We start from the raw sequence: 17330 nt of genomic DNA, 5'->3' as shown, positions 1-17330 counted from the left end.
TATGGGTGGTGACAAACCAAGCATCACATTGCCTGTTGTTCTTTCACTAATTGTATTTTAGTTGCATAGAAGACTTTTTGACTGTACCGGGGCTAGGGAGATACTAAAAAAACCCTAGAAACTCCTCTGCATTTTGGATGTTTTTTGTAAGAGGCTTTGGAGTCCTGGGTCTCTTGAGAGGCATCTCCCAGGGCTGATTACACTTCTGAAAATGCAATGCAGAAAAATGCAGAAAAACAGATGTGTTTCTCCAGCAACTTCTACAGTCTTGTGATGTCCCAGAGAGCCTCATGCCCAGTGAAGTACCTCAGAAACAGTCACTGTTATGATATTGGAAATGCTGCAGCTAATGTGCACACAACAAGCTCCCACCAACAGCAATATGATAATGACTAACAACCTGACTTACTGATAAATATTGGCCAGGAAGAACTCCTCACCTCTACTTTGAAAGAGAGCCCTCACAGAGCAGATGCAGACTTGGTTTGCCATCTATCTATATACTACTAAAATTCTCATGCTCTGTTTGTCTGTTTGTGACCACCAATTAGCCCAAAAGGTGTATTACAGCAGCACTTTTTTTTGACTAAATCAACTTAAAATGTGCTAACTTACAGAATGCATGCAAAGTTCAGGGTTATATATTCGTATAAAATTGCTCACTCATCAATCAACAGGCCCCCCTTTCTACAACCCAAGACGATTCCAGCTTTAGTGGAAACTGTGACGCGACACCACGATGCATGCACACGGCCAGCCTCAGCAGCGACACCAACTGCAGCAAAAGGGCAGGGCTATCATGTCCACTTAGGAGAGCACCAACCACATCATCCAGAAAAATTAGCATCCTGGAGACTTTGGTGTTACTGCTTCGTATCTTCTATCCAGCATTAGGGTAAAAAAATATATGGTCAGCCTAATTATGCTGCGTGGAAAGAGAAGGGGGACATTATGGTCAAGAGATGATGTCAAACGTCGTCGGGAAGTGGCAAGGAGAGGGAGAGAACGAGAATCTGATGAGGCCAAGGCCACAAGACTCCAGGATCAAAGAGTCAGGACAAAAAAGATGAGAGAAGAAGGGACAGAGGAGGAGAGGCATGTACGTCTCTGAAATGACAACAACTGGCGCAGGAGAAGAGAACAAGAATCGGATGAGGCCAGGGCCGCACGACTCCAGGATCAGAGAGAAAGAACAAATGGTAGAAGAGATGAAGGATGAAAGGGCTGCGTGTCTCCAGAATGACAAAAACAGGCAGAGAAGGAGGAGACAGGAAGAGACAAAGGAGAAAAGGAAAGATCAACTTGAGAATATGTGGCAAAGAATACCTATTGAATAATGAACAAAGAGAAGTATATGAATATGTGTGTGACTGCTTGGAATCTCTCTTCAATGATTTTCATTGATGCACCAGGAGGAACAGGCAAGACATTTATCATCAACTTGATCCTTGCTAAAGTTAGGGGAGGTGGAGGTGTTGCTATTGCTGTAGCATCATCAGGTATTGCAGCAACATTGATGCCTGGTGGTAGGACAGCGCATTCAAAATTCAAAATACCTCTCAAAGTCAATGAAGATGCCCTTTGTAACATCGATAAAAACACCAATACTGCAAATTTATTTCAAAATGCGAGGCTTATTGTCTGGAATGAGTGCCTTATGATTAGGAGGGAGAGCTTCAAAGCCGTGGACCGGACTCTTGGTGATTTATGTGACAAGAATGAGGCCTTCGGGGGTACTTTAACCATTTGCTGTGGCGATTTCCGTCAGCTTCTAGCAGTTGTGAAATGCGGAAATTATGCTGATGTGGAGAATTCATGCATCAAAAAGTCCTACTTATGGAGAAGCTTAATCGAGTTTCAATTGAAGAGAAATATGTGATTAAGTGAGGGAAGAAGGATGATATTCTGAGTTCTTATTAGATGTTGGAGAAGATAAGATTGAGAAAAATGAAAACGATGAAATTGGATTACCTGAAGATATGATTCTGCCAGCAAAAACTATGGAAGAATGATTGATTTCATCTACCCGACATTCAACAATCCTACGGAACTGTTCTCGAGGAATTCTACCTTGGTTCCTCTCAATGAAATGATGCGAAAAATAAACTTCACATGCATTAGACGTTTCCCTGGAATCATGAAAGAATACTGTTCCTTCAATGCCGTAAGTGAAGGAGCTAACACCACTCATTTTCCAACAGAATTCCTTGATTCGGTCGAACTTCAATCCTTGATTGCCATCACATAAACTGGAATTGAAGAGGGGATATTCCATCACTTCAATGAGGAACTTGGATCCACCAAGGCTTTACAATGGAATGCGAATGATGGTGGAAGAACTGCACAACAATCTCATCGTAGCAAAGATAAACAATGGTGCGTTCAATAATGACATTGTCATGATCCCAAGAATTACTCTCTATTTATCAGAAGGGGAAGATGTCCCTCTTCAGCAGAGCCAGTTCCCAATACAGTCATGCTTTGCTATGACTATGCATAAGGTGCAAGGCCAAACCATGGAGAATGTGTTGATTTATCTGGAGAAACTGGTATTCCAGCATGGTCAGCTGTATGTGGCGTTAAATCGGGGAAAAAGAAATGAAAATGTTAGAGTATTCTTGAAGGGTGGCAGATCAACCAGAAATATTGTCATCAAAAGTGTCCTTCATTAAACAAGGAGGAGCTATATTTGTCTTGCTATGCATCTTTCTTCTTTAATAAACTGAGTTTTTCTTCTTTAATTTCCAAAGCACATCACATCAGATTGCACTATTTTTCTCTCAAAGGGTGCCCCAATGGGTCGCCCGGTTGTCTAGTCTCATCTAAGAGACAGCCACTGTGACAGTGCTCAGTTCTGAACCCGACTAACAGTCTGAATTTTGTGTCCAAGTCTTTGGTGTGGGACTTGAATCCATGACCTTTGGACTCAGAGCTACAAGCTTTGCTTAGCTGCCATGTCAGTTAATATAACCTTATTGTTTAACTTTGTGTTGGTGCGCAGCCAAGTGGTTAAGGTGTTCGTCTAGTGATCTGAAGGTCGCTAGTTGAAGCCTTAGCTGAGGCTGCGTGTGTGTCCTTGAGTAAGGCACTTAACCACACATTGCTCTACGACAACACTGGTGCCAAGCTGTATGGGTCCTAATACCCTTCACTTGGACAACATCGGTGGCGTGGAGAGGGGAGACTTGCAGCTTGGGCAACTGCCGGTCTTCCATAACAAATAACCTTGCCCAGGCTTGTGCCCTGGAAACTTTCCAAGGTGCAAATCCATGGTCTACCGAGACTAACGGAGACCTACACCATACAGTGTTTAACTTTACAAACCTCTGACCTTCTGGAGTTGACACACAGAGTTATGTTGTCTCTACAGGTAACACTTCAGGTAAGCATGAGAATCTTTGCAGCATTCTGTCCCTTGTCCAACCAAGGCCTTTTCTGGTGATGTTAACACTCTGCTTTGCACCTCCCCGTTGGCTCACCCCTTCCATGATCACACTGCAGGCCACATCAAGATGATGATGGCTCTAGAGTGGCTTGAAATACCTCAGTCTAATTGCAGTCCCATCACTGGTGTTAACTCCTACTCATAGAATGTGGGCCTCCAAAATTGTTTGGGGCTCTGCAAGAAGGCACACCCCTGTGGCGCTGTGTTGGGTGAACCTGTGGAGCCAAGCCTTTAGCAGATTAGACAGAAATCCTCGGGTGTCTGTGCACCTACTTTTATTGCACCTCACTCATGTTTCCATGTGCAGTTGTATAGTCCTCCAAACTCACAAAAGAATACTCATCATCTCCATGTTGTGCAAAACATTGTAAATACCAGCTGAAACCAAGTGTAATAAAGGAGACTACACTGTGAGAAATAGGCCCAAGAAGGTGAAAAGATCAGACTGTTTGACAAAACAAATGGACTGTATGAAAAAATGCAACATGGGTACATCCCTATCTGGCAGATAGGTGCTCTGCACCTTGGAGGGCAAAGGAGCTGGTGAAAAGTTAGTTCGGAGGAGAGGGTCGAGGAGACATACACCAGAGATTAGTGTCTCTTGAAGATGTGGTGGTTATCAAATGTGACTGAAAATTCCTGCTGTACATTTCATGCTCTGTTCTTCTAGCCCTGCTATTGTCCTTAAAATTTTTGAAAGCCAAGGAAACTGATCTTTTGAACCTAAAAGAACAGACTTGTAATGTTATATAATCTCTTAGGATGTCCTGGAATGTTTTACCAAGAATTGAATAGTTTTGAAATCTAGATGCAGTTGCAGAGTAGGTAAAGCAGTACCAATTTGTGCACAGCAAGCTCCCTCAAACAGCAATGTGATAATGACCAGAGGAGCTATTTTAATGGTGGTTGCTGAGGGATAAATGTTGGCATGGAGTAGCAGGAAGAGTTCTTCACATTCATGGCCATGGGACGTTTTATATCTGGCAGATGGGACTTTTGATTACTGACTCTTCCAAAAACCACCGACATAGACAGTACAGTGTTTGCTTAGTGCCACAAGGCCTGCATTTTACTACTCAAAGCTCTGGAGTTGGACAAAACCTCTGACTCAGAAGGAGCATAGTACCCGCTAAGACGTGTGTTTGCAACTTCGCTTCTGCCTACCGTACAGACAGCAGTCAATGTTTGTCACTCTCAATAACCAGTACCATTGCCCAGCAAGTTCTGCCAAACCATTTTTCCAGAGTCCCAACCGCAAAGGAATTAGCAAAACAGATTAGCATCCAAAGCTCGGCATATCTTCAAAGGCTCAGGGCCAAGAAATTTTGCAGTGCGTCTGAGATTGGTGAGTCAAGGTTTGCAATCCAGGAGCACTATTTTACCTTACACACATATCAGAAAGCTTAAGATGTTTGCCAGAATGATTAAGAACATCAGTATTAAAAAACTGATGGGGGCATCAAGCTTTGCAATTAAAATAAATTATAATGATTAAATGATAATTAAGAGCATCTGTATATTCAGGATTAATAACTTGTAGAATAACAATTAATGAAGTGTACAATAATGTTTAAAGGAGTGTGTTTATTTATGATTACATCACTATGCTTCAAATGATCACTTAAGTCTACAATGATGATAAATGGAGTATGTTTAATAACAGTTAATGGAGTATAAAAGCAATGACCATCTCTCGTGCATCAAGTAGTGGAATGTGTATAACAGTGATTAATGGAGTATAAAATTATCTAATTAATTAAAACAACAATTAATGAATATTAATGAATTAATACATTAACAACTAAAGTAGTGCTATTAATAACAATGAATGTTCCAACTCACCATAATGTCTCCCTTCAGCAGTAAGGCAGGCTCGATAGAGATGCACAACTTTTTACAACCAGGTGCTTGGACACTGCTGTGGGAAATGGAATGTGACACATGGATTTATAAAGCTGCATTTGACTGAAAATCTCTCTCTCTCACTCTTTCACACACAACTTGGCACCAGTGCTGCTTGATGCATGAAGGTCCAGTGCCACCAAACTCCATAGCTGATGTGATATTACATGTACTTAAGCCTGACATGAAGACAGAAAGCATTTGCACGCTATAAAACATGCACACGATCATTTGCAATGTCTGTTCTGGTTGAGGAATTGTGGTAGAGTTCAGATACTAAAAAATACAAACCCACATAAAACAACTGTGCATAGTTTTTGTATGAAAAGGAACTTGAGTGAATGTTTTTTCATTCCATGTGAAACATTTCTTTGAGCATTTCCTGTTTGTAGTCTACATAAACACACAGCAATAAGTCACTTACTAGATGCCTGAAGTGTAGACAAGTTGCATTGACTGATAAATCTTCAGGAATGGGTGGCATCCTGTAATTAAATAGAAATACACTGAGCTCTAGCCTCTCATGGTCTGATACAGTCAACATTATGTTTTCAAGATAAGTATAACAAGCAAAGAGAAAAGGGAAAGGTTAGAGACAGGGCTAGCCTCCAGAGAGAGGGAAACAGACAACAATCTACCAACGCCCAAACTGCATGCCCAGTAGCAAAGCATTGCCAGCACTCTGATTTACTTGTGATCTGTGGATCTTTCCCTGCTCCCAGGTAGGAGAAGAGTTGATATTCCATGGCCAAACACAAATAAACTTGGAACATTAGCAGCATAGAGGCCAATCAGCCTAACAGATTCATACTAGCTTCTTCCTCTCACCCCATGACCATATCATTCTGTACCTTACACTCTCATGAAACTCTACAGTTTCTCCCAAAATTGTTCAAGTTACTTGTCTCAGTCACTGTCTGCAACAGCAAATCACACATTTCTGTCTGTGTAAAAAAGTTTTTCCTGAATTCTTTAGTAACCATCTTGTATTCAGAATCAGGTTTATTATCATCGGCATGTGACATGAAATTTGTTAACTTAGCAGCAGTAGTTCAATGCAACCATAGTCCTTGCTTAGATCTGGAGTAGAAGAGTTTCTCAACTTCTAACCTATCAAACTTCTTCATAATCTTAACGACTTCCATTGGGTCAGCCTTTGTCTTTTTGATGATTAAGAACTCCAGCTTGCTCTGTCTTTGCTGTCAGATGTTATCACACTGGTTCTGTGGGGATCTCTGTGGGGATCACTGTGGCAAACTCCAAAACCTCTTACAAGTCATGGCAGAATCCTCACTGCAGAATTAAGAGATGTGCGTGGTCTTTGGGGTCGTTTCCTATTAGCCAAGGACCTAGTATAGATCTCAATGCAAAACATCCACCATCTCTCTGCCTTTTTAGGTGCTGCCTGGCTGCTGAGTTCCTCCAGAATACAGCATCTGCAGTCTCCTGTGTTGTTCTAGCACAATTGTTCTAACTGAAGAAGTGTCGAGTTCCTTTATAGATCAACATCACTCCCTCTGTCAATTCCATTAAAATGTGGTCCCTCCCTACTGATTCCTTGCCAGATTGTGCTATGTACAAAATGATTGACATCAAAATGACTTGACTGCTCTTCCAATTCTTTACTGTTTTGCTCACAGAAACCCAACCAAGCATTGTGCTCCACTGAGATGGGGGCAACCAAAGGGTGCATCAGTCAATAGTAATGAAGGCTTGGTACCTACTTTTATTTTAACATGGCCTATTCCCTTTGAGAGCTGGACTACCTACAGCAGGCATCTCAAGGCACTGGGGAGGTACCACCGACCTTTCAGTTTAGGCCTGTATTGATATTCAAAGATGACGCTGCTCATTACACTCTGTGGCGTAGGAATTTGACAAGTCATGATGAAATGTGTGTTTCAGTCTTTGAAATCCACTATGCAAGTCCAGTGGCCTCTGTGCTTCTACATACTACACACATTAAGTACCTGTAACAAAAATCTGAAAATGTGTTATTGGTGAATTTTGATGAAATTCAATCACAATTTGCACAGAAACATTCACTTTAGCAGGAGTGTCAGGGGAGAAGGTTTGAAGCTGGGGCTGCAGCATGGTGGGAGTGGGGAGTTCAACGTCTGCAAAGAGGCAGGTTAAACTGGAGAAAACACAAGGGGAACAAACTGTTCCGGATATAGGCTGAGTAAACAGAAATCTCTGAGTTGTTTTTGGTCTGGCTGTGCTGCTTGGACTGTGCTGCTTCCTGCAGGCATGAAGAAGGCCTGAGTACACCAGGGGCAAAATCTGCAAAAGCCGCCCACCTGACATCCAACCAATGGAGTAGTCACTACCTGAACCAGTGCAGGGTCAGGTCCATAGACAAACTGGATAAATTATCTGCAGGGACAATCAGTACGATGTTTGATAAGATGGCGCTGGCGACCTACAGAGATGTTTTGAAGGCAGCTCACAAAACTACTCGATAATCAACAAGATATACTTCTTTTGACCTGTGTTCATTACAATTTGCAGCCTGTAATTTCCTTCCAAGTGGTGTACTTTTGGACCGTCTGAATGAACTGGCGATTTTGCGATTTCTTGAAGATTATCCTGTCTGGACATCTGTTTGAGTGTAAAACATGCCACAAAGCTATTTCAAAGAAAAGCATGAGATGTCTCCCTCATGTCCTCAGGCCATTGCTTTCCTCACACTCAACATCACTGAAATCAGTTATCTTGTCTCTGCTGTTTGTGGGAGCTTGCTGTGTGCAAACTGGTTGCTGTGATTTTCCTACATTATAATTGACTACACTTCAAGACTACTTTAATGGCTGCAAAGCACTATGGGCCGTACGATGTTGTGAAAAGCCCTACATAGATCTATTAATAGAAGTACGTGAATGACTTGAATTAGAGATCACCATGGTAATGCACTTTCTTTTCCACACTCCTTGAGTTGAGTTCAAATTTACCACGTGTTTACACAAAAAAATTTAATTACAGATTTTGCAGCCTGCTAACATCTCAAAGTTCAATGACTCTGAAGGACAACTACTAAATAATATCATCACTTGGGTCTGATGTGAATGCTGGAATTTGTTTGGGTTTCAGCTGTACTTCCAGAATTAGTCACTCTGTTGTTAGACAAGTGTGAAAAGTTCACCCATTTCCTGTCTTAATTGCTCTAACTCTGGCTTGTGAGCTTGACACTTTTGAACAGGCCAATGCAAAGATTCCTGTTTAACTCCCTGCTGTTCTGTTCTTGGCTTTATGCCGTGTTTTTACATAGTGATGCAAAGTTTTAAGGTCTGTTTGGGGACCGCAAATCATAGAAAAATTATGGCACAGGAGGCTATTTGGCCCATCATATCCATGTTGGTTGAAAAAGAATCATTCAACCTAATCCCACACACAGTTCACAGCTCCCATCCCAGTACTGATTAATTGTATCAGGGGTTTCTACCTCTCTGAGTCTTGCAGGCAGTGAGCTCCAACCCTGAAAGTAATGCTCATTTTCCTTCTAATTCATCTTTCTATTACTTTAAATCTATGCTCCTTTGATTTTTAACTCTCTATTAAAGGAAAACATTCCTTGTATTTACTCTACTTTGTTCCCTAATAATTGTATATCCCTCAATAAAGATTTCCCCTCAGTCCTAATTAACACAATCTTTCCTCATAGTTAAAACTTTTCAATGCTTGGCAATGTCCTTATAAATCTCACCTGCACCCATTTCAATGCAATCGCATGCTTCCTGCGAAGTGGGTACTGAATTTCTTGTAAAGAGTGGGGCATTGTGTTTGTTCTAGGCATCAGGGCTTTCATTGGAAGTGTGCAGAGGTTCTCCTTTAACTTAAACTGAGAGTCCTGAGGGAAGCTCCAACAATAGGAGTAAGAAGCAAACCAAGAAGGAATGGTTTAGTACTGATGGCACAGGGGCAAAGGAACTCTGAAGGAGGGGAGGAGTCATGCACTTATGATTGGAGGATATAAAACACTGTGTTCTGTAAATGTCTTAAAACTTTTAAATACACAGTAACAAAGCCACTAAGTTCAACTGTGCAGATGCGAATCAAAATATCCTTTTATCATCCCGCTATTAATGTGCCTTTGTCTATCTAAGCCCTAAACTCTGGAACACATACAAAATGCTGGTGGAACGCAGCAGACCAGGCAGCATCTATAGGAAGAAGAACAGTTGACGTTTCAGGTCGAGACCCTTCGTCAGGAATAACAGAAAGAAGAGATAGTAAGAGATTTGAAAGTGGGGGTAGAGGGAGAGACCCGAAATGATAGAAGAAGACTGGGGGGGGGAGGGATGAAACTAAGAGCTGGGAAGTTGATTGGCAAAAGGGATACAAGGCTGGAGAAGGGGGAGAATCATGGGACAGGAGGCTTAGGGAGAAAGAAAGGGGAGGGGGCACCAGAGGGAGATGGAGAACAGGCAAAGAGTGATTGTGAGAGGGGCAGAGAGTGAAAAGAGGAAAAAAAGGAAGGAAATAAATAAATAAACAAACAAACGAATAAATGAATAAGGGGTGGGGCATTAATGGAAGTGAGAGAAATCAATGTTCGTGCCATCAGGTTGGAGGCTACCCAGACGGAATATAAGGTGTTGATCCTCCAACCTGAGTTTGGATTCATCTTGACAGTAGAGGAGGCCATGGATAGACATATCAGAATGTGAATGGGACGTAGAATTAAAATGTGTGGCCACTGGGAGATCCTGCTTTCTCTAGCGGACCGAGTGTAGGTGTTCAGCAAAACGGTCTCCCAGTCTGCGTCGGGTCTCACCAATATATAAAAGGCCACACCAGGAGCACCGGATGCAGTATACCACACCAGCCGACTCACAGGTGAAGTGTTACCTCACCTGGAAGGACTATCTGGGGCGCTGAATGGTGGTGAGGGAGGAAGTGTAAGGGCAGGTGTAACACTTGTTCCACTTACAAGGATAAGTCCCAGGAGGGAGATCGGTGGGAAAGGATGGGGGGGACGACGAGTGGACAAGGGAGTCGTGTATGGAGCAATCCCTGCGGAAGGCAGAAGTTGGGGGGGAGGGAAAGATGTGCTTGGTGGTGGAATCCTGTTGGAGGTGGCGGAAGTTACGGTGAATTATATATTGGTCCCGGAGGCTGGTGGGGTGGTAGCTGAGGACAAGGGGGACCCTATCCCGAGTGGGGTGGCAGGCGGATGGGGTGAGGGCAGATGTGCGTGAAATGGGAGAGATGCGTTTGAGAGCAGAGTTGATGGTGGAAGAAGGGAAGCCCCTTTGTTTAAAAAAGGAAGACATCCCCTTCATCCTGGAAAGAAAAGCCTCATCCTGAGAGCAGATGCGGCAGAGATGGAGGAATTGTGAGAAGGGGATAGCAGTTTTGCAAGAGACAGGGTGGGAAGAGGAATAGTCCAGGTAGCTGTGAGAGTCCATAGGCTTATAGTAGATATCAGTAGATAAGCCGTCTCCAGAGATAGAGACGGAAAGATCCAGAAAGGGGAGGGAGTGTTGGAAATGGACCAGGTAAATTTGTGGGTAGGGTGAAAGTTTGAGGCAAAGTTAATGAAGTCAACGAGCTCAGCATGCGTGCAGGAAGCAGCGCCAATGCAGTCGTCGATGTAGTGAAGGAAAAGAGGGGGACGGATACCCATATAGACTTGGAACATGGACTGTTCCACAAAGCCAACAAAAAGGCAGGCATAACTGGGACCCATATGGGTGCCTATGGCTACACTTTGGTTTGGAGGAAGTGGGAGGAGCCAAAGGAGAAATTATTAAAAGTAAGGACTAATTCTGCTAGATGGAGGAGAGTGGTGGTAGAGGGGAATTAGTTAGGTCTGGAATCCAAAAAGAAACGGAGAGTTTTGAGATCTTCCTGGTGGGGGATGGAGGTATTTAGGGACTGGACATCCATGGTGAAAATAAGGCGGTGGGGGCCAGGGAAATTAAAATCATTGAAAAAATCCAGAGTATAAGAAGTATCACGAACATAGGTGGGAAGGGATTGAAAAAGGGGGGATAAAACAGTGTCGAGATATGCAGAAATGAGTTCGGTGGGGCAGGAGCAAGCTGAGACAATGGGTCTACCTGGACAGGCAGGTTTGTGGATCTTGGGTAGGAGGTAGAAACGGGAAGTGCGGGGTGTGGGCACTATGAGGTTGGTGGCAGTGGATGAGAGATCCCCAGAGCTGATAAGGTTGGTGATGGTATAGGAGACAATGGTCTGAACTCTGGAATTCTCTCACTAAATCTCCCCTCTCTCCATCTCTTTGGCCAAACATCTGATCACCTCCTTAATAACTTCTTCTGCGGATTAGAATCAATTATTGTTTGACCGTACTGTGAAGCACCTTGGGACACTGTACACTACTAAATATACTGTGCAAATCTAAATTGCTGCTGTAATATGTAGAATGATGTATTTGAAGCATCAGAGAGACAGTAAAAGAAAGCTAAGAGTAACACCAAGCAACCCAGTGAGTCAGAGGAAGGCAAGTAAAGAGAGAAAGACAGAGAGCAGGTAAAAAGGTAAGAGAGTGAGGGAAAGAAAAAGAGAAGCAAGTAAAAGAGAAAGGACAAAACAGGAAGAAAGCTATGTGAGAGAGAGGGGAGTGGGGTGAGGGGGAGGGGAAGAGAGGAGGGGAGATGAGGGGGGTGGGGTGGGGGAAGATGGGGAGAGACGGGGGTGTGAGAACGGGGAGAGGAGGGGTTTGAGGGGGAGGGGCACTGGAAGTGAGAAGGATTTACAATTATCCACTGTGTTTTGGTAGATGCTGTCATAAAGTACAAGAAAAAATTTTGGGAAATACACAAGCAAGATCTAATGATCTGAGTGTGCTGAAAAGTTGAGCTATTGGGGGAAAAAAGTGTCTGGATTGAGAGGAAAGTGGGAACTTGGAGGCAAAGTGTGGGCTTTTCGCAAAAGCAAAGGCTATCATAAAAGCATAGAAGCTAATAGGACAGAAATAAGTCACCCAGCCAATATTTAATGGTTCCTTGTTGAAGCAACCTAAAACGGATCCTGCTGTTGTGTTTCCATATCCTCATCCATTTCAAAACAAGAATGGCCACAATAGGGTAGATGGGTGGAACTATCAAAAGTAAGAGAGGTGAGGCTGTTAGCTGACCTTAAGGAGACACAAGGAAACCAACTCAGGAAATGGAAAATGATTAACAATGCACTGTTCACTATCTACCTCACGTTTACATCCCACTGCTGGGCGCAGAGGAGTTAAATAGAAGAAAAGCAGCAGATGGAAGTGTATGAAGGTAGAGTGGAATCAACAGAAAAATGGAGGCTTTGTTTCAGAGAACAGCAAGCTTAAACCAACTGCATGCTTTTCTGCCTGCGAATGGAAAATATAAAAGAATATTTCAAGGTTCAAGAGGTTATGAGACTTTAAGCAGTTCTTGTGAGCTGAGTAAACACAGTGCAAATATCTGGAAGATTCAGTGCTGCAGAAGGTCTAGAGGTTGAGTAACTTCCTATATTCCCACATATACAAGAGTGGCACTGTACAAGTGGTCACCAATCAATACTAATCTGTGAAAGCTGTTTAAATTCCTTGACAAGATATGGGGAACTAGATGATTGTGGTGCTATGTGATATACTCAAGGAGCAGCTAATAGTTATCAAAGGATTTGATATAACTCCATATGACATTACTATAAGTGTCTGATAATACAGAACAATCAGTTATTGTAGCCTGCAATGTCTCAGTTGTTGCCATATTAGGAGCATTCTTGCAGCGCTCTAAAGGTTCGGATGTCTCTAAACATAATTCCACAAATTACACGGCATCCACAATTAACTCAATACAACATAACACTGCTAATATTTTACTTTTAAGTTGTCCATCTAATTGCTCTGCTGTCTCATTGGCCAAGGCATCTTTGCTTAACTAATGTCATGGGAATTGACTGCTCTGCCATTTGATTGGCCTTGACATCTGCCTTTAGGGGGCTGAATGCTTGGTCTTCTAGTTTGATGCCAATGCTCATTGCCATTATTTGCCATGTGGTACCCCTCCCCTAGAGCCCTGCTCTGCCCTGAAGGAACATTCTGCATTCTGCTTGGCTCTTTGGGGAAATGAATGGTGGCAGAGTTCCAGCTTGTTTTTGTTATTGCTGAGAGGCTGAGATGAATTACGATTTTTTTCCTAACTCACAAGAGGCCTTGTTTTTTTCCAGCTTGATTGATACAAGGGAGTGGCTTGCTCCGTATCTCAGGGTCTCATGTACAGGCAACAACACCACACACGCAGCAGCTTAAGGCCTCTTCCTATGCTGGCAACAAGGTGTCCTGCAGAGCAGGCAGACAGGAGAGAGCCAGCCCATTGCCATCCCTGTTCACAACATAAAATGTATAATGGAGCTGAGCACCTCCTCTGCCCAATCACTCTTACTAACTGTGCCATCCAGGATAGGAAACAGATAGCATCAAGAGCAGTTTTTGTTATAACTATTCTCAGACTTTAGCAAGCCCTGATGACACACCCTGCCAACATTTGTTTTCCATAAGCTGCACCTTGGATTTACCTGACTTTCAGTGCTTTGCTAGTAGTCGGCCCTCCTTATTCGCAGGGGATTGGTTCCAGGACACCCCCATGGATACCAAAAAACGCGGATGCTCAAGTCCCCTATTTAACCTATCTCAGTGTGGTGGTCTTTAGGACCCAGTGGAACCCCGGACATTTAACCTGTCTCAGTGCAGTGGACTTTAGGACCCAGCGCAGCTCTGAATGCGCAGTGTTTCTGTTCATGAAAATAATCACGATCACGATTGAAAATAAAGTGGAAGTAATAAAGCGTCGGAAAGAGGTGAAACGTCATTGGTCATTGGAAAAGCGTTAGGCTACAGTTGGTCAACGATCGGAACAATTTTAATGGAGCATGTGAAAGGCCCTGCCCCGATGAAAGCTACAATTATTACTAAGCAACGCAGTGGTTTAATTATTGAAATACATATGTTTCTTAAGCGTTTTATATGCATAGAAAGGTAAAATATATACTATATATCTTAAAGACAAACGTTTGACTAACTGATGCTAAATAATACCATATGTACCTGTTCTGACTTCAAATCCGACTTGAAGACAGACTCAGGAACGTAACTCATTCATAACCCGGGGACTGCCTGTACTTTTAATTCATCTCTAAATTATTTACAATACCTAATACAATATAAATGCTATGTAAATTAGTTGTTATACTGTATAGTTTAGGGAATAATGACAAGAAAAAATAGTCTGTACATGCTCAAACAACGGATGCTAGAGAGAAACCTTCTGGGTTTTCCCGATCCGTGGTTGGTTGAATCCACGCATGCGGAACCCACGGATAAAGAGGGCCGACTGTACAAGTAACACAGCTAATGATGGGGTTTGAAGCTGCAGTGTGGCTTGGTTATTCATTATGGGTGAGGAATCTTCAGACCAGCAACAATCTCATTTTACCTCAGGCAATTCATGTGCTGCTAATTCTGTGATTGATATGACTGGCCAGAACATTCAAAGTGGGTGTATGATACTCAGCCGGTGCCAAGATGAGCGGGCACTAACTTTACAGGTGGTATTTTCACATTAAAGGCCAACCTGGCCACATTGGTTGAAGCCAATTTTGAGTGGGAAGAAAGATATTTTCTTTTAAAAAATTTGCTTCCAAGATAAACAAAAGGATGCAAGCAGAATATACAGGGATAGGACTGAACAAAGCACATACATGGAATCAACAGGGAAGAGAAAAAGATTGCATTTCTTTAGCACCTTTAATATCCCCACCAGGACATTTCAAGATGATTTACATTCAGCAAATATTAGTTTGAAATGCATTCACTGTTGTACTGTAGGAATCATGACAGCAAATTTCTGAACAGCAAGATTCCACAAATTTCAATGTAGTAAGGAAAATATAATGTTTTTGGAAAAAACTGTTATTATGGGGGGGGGGGGGTTAAGGATCATCTAGACAATGGAAGGCACTCTCCCTTTCTTCTGAGAGCCTGGGTTGTAGAATCTTCTGCATCCAACTGAGACAGCAGATGGGGCCTCGGTTTATTATCTTATTCCAACACTGCAGCCTTCCATTAGTACTGCACTGGAAGTGTCAGCCCGAAATAGAGGATGACTAGAATCTTGTATCCACTACCATACAGGGTAACTGAGATGACTGACAGATTCACTTAGAAGCCAAATTAGCACAAGAGATAGAAATGGGAGGATAAAGTGGCTGAGTTGCACAAAGCAGTGTAGGAGGAAACTCAAGTACAACATAGATGTGTTGGGCCAGCTTCCCTACTGTAAGTACCCTTCAGGTTATTGCCCTCAACCCTCCCACTTAGTACAGAACTATTCAAAAAGAAGCTATTAACAAGAAGCTTTGTTCACTCTATGAACTGCTTTTCTTCCTATCAAAGCAAATAAATCTGGTGCTTTAATTTAAGATTTGGTGATGATCTTTCCTCACTGGCCACAGGAGCAGTGTCAGATGATTGGAGGGTGGCAAATTTTATTCCTTTGTTCAAAAAGGGGAGTAGGGATAATCCTGGCAACTATAGACCAGTGAGTTTTACATCAGCGATGGGAAAACTATTGGAGAGGATCCTTAGAGACAGGATTTACAAACATTTGAAGAAGCATAGTCTGATTAGGGATAGTCAACATGGCTTTGTGAGGGTTGGATCATGCCTCATGAGCCTGAATGAATTCTTTGAGGATCTGACAAAAAGTACATTGATGAAGGTAGAGCAGTGGATGTGGTGTATATGGATTTCAGTGAGGAATTTGATGAGGTTCCCCTTGCTAGGCTCATTCAGAAAGTCAGGAGGCAAGAGATTCAGGGAAACTTGGCTGAGTGGATTCAGAATTGGCTTGCCCACAGATGTCAGAGGATAATAGCCGAACTTGAAGTCAGAATACAGGATTAGTAGCAGGATTTTTGACAGTGTGGAGGAAGAGCGGGATTTCGAGTGCACATCCATAGATTCCTCAAAACTGCAGTGCAAGTTGATAGGATGGTTAAGAAGGCACATGCTGTGTTGGCCTTCATTATTTGGCAGATTGAGTTCAAGAGCCACAAAGTAACAATGCAGCTCTGTAAAACTCTGTTTTGACCACACTTGGAGTATTGTGTTCAATTCTGGTCAGATTATTATAGTAAGCATGTGGAAGCCTTAGGAAGGGTGCAAAGGAGATTTATCACAATGCTGTCTGGATTAGAGAGCATGTCTTATGAGGAAAGGTTGAGCAAGCTTTGGAGAGAAGGAGATTGAGAGATGACTTGACAGAGATATAGATAGAGTGGACAACCAAAGACTTACCTGGTTGGCTGCCAGTGACTAGTGGTGTTCCGCAGGAGTCAGTGTTGGGACCGCTTCTTTTTATGCTGTATATCAATGATTTAGATGATGGAATAGATGGCCTTGTTGCCAATTTTGCAGATGATACAAAGATTGGTGGAGGGGCAGGTAGTGTTGAGGAAACAGGTATGCTGCAGAAGGACTTAGACAGATTAGGAGAATGGGCAAGAAAGTGGCAAATGAAATACAAATGTTGGAAAACACATGGCCATGCACTTTGATAGAAGAAATAAGTGTGTAGACTATTTTCTAAACAGGGAGAAAATCCAAAAATCTGAGATACAAAGGGACTTGGGAGTCCTTGTGCAGAACACCTTGAAGGTTAACTTGCAGGTAGAGTTTGTGGTTAGGAAGGCAAATGCAATGTTAGCATTCATTTCAAGAGGTCTAGAAGACAAGAGCAAGGATGTGAGGTCTTATAAGGCACTGGTGAGGCCTCACCTTGAGGACTGTGAACAGTTTTGGGTTCTTTGTCAAAGAAAAGATGTGCTGGCATTGGAAAGGGTTCTGGTCACAAGGATGATTCCAGGAATGAAAGTTTATCATATGAGGAATGTTTGGTGACTAGGCCTATACTCGCTGGAATTTAGAAGGATGAGAGTGGGGAATCTCACTGAAACCTTTCGAATGTTGAAAGGCCTAGACAGAGTA

The 17330-nt window shown here is 42.7% G+C and overlaps 1 protein-coding gene across 7 annotated transcripts in view; it reads right to left on the bottom strand.

The window, feature by feature from the left end:
• LOC132384632 (tensin-2-like) overlaps positions 1–17330 on the bottom strand; it is a 259306-nt gene that overhangs the window by 60117 nt on the left and 181859 nt on the right. For all 7 annotated transcript variants that reach the window (XM_059955932.1, XM_059955933.1, XM_059955938.1 and 4 more), the window contains 2 exons: positions 5772–5832; positions 5288–5363 (listed from right to left, as the gene is read on the bottom strand). In XM_059955932.1, the coding sequence (XP_059811915.1) occupies positions 5288–5363; positions 5772–5832 (137 nt within the window). The remainder of the gene's footprint in view (positions 1–5287; positions 5364–5771; positions 5833–17330) is intronic.

This window comes from Hypanus sabinus, chromosome X1, assembly GCF_030144855.1.
Source record: "Hypanus sabinus isolate sHypSab1 chromosome X1, sHypSab1.hap1, whole genome shotgun sequence".
Taxonomy (NCBI): Eukaryota; Metazoa; Chordata; class Chondrichthyes; order Myliobatiformes; family Dasyatidae; genus Hypanus; species Hypanus sabinus.
This window is presented reverse-complemented; position numbering and strand designations above follow the sequence as displayed.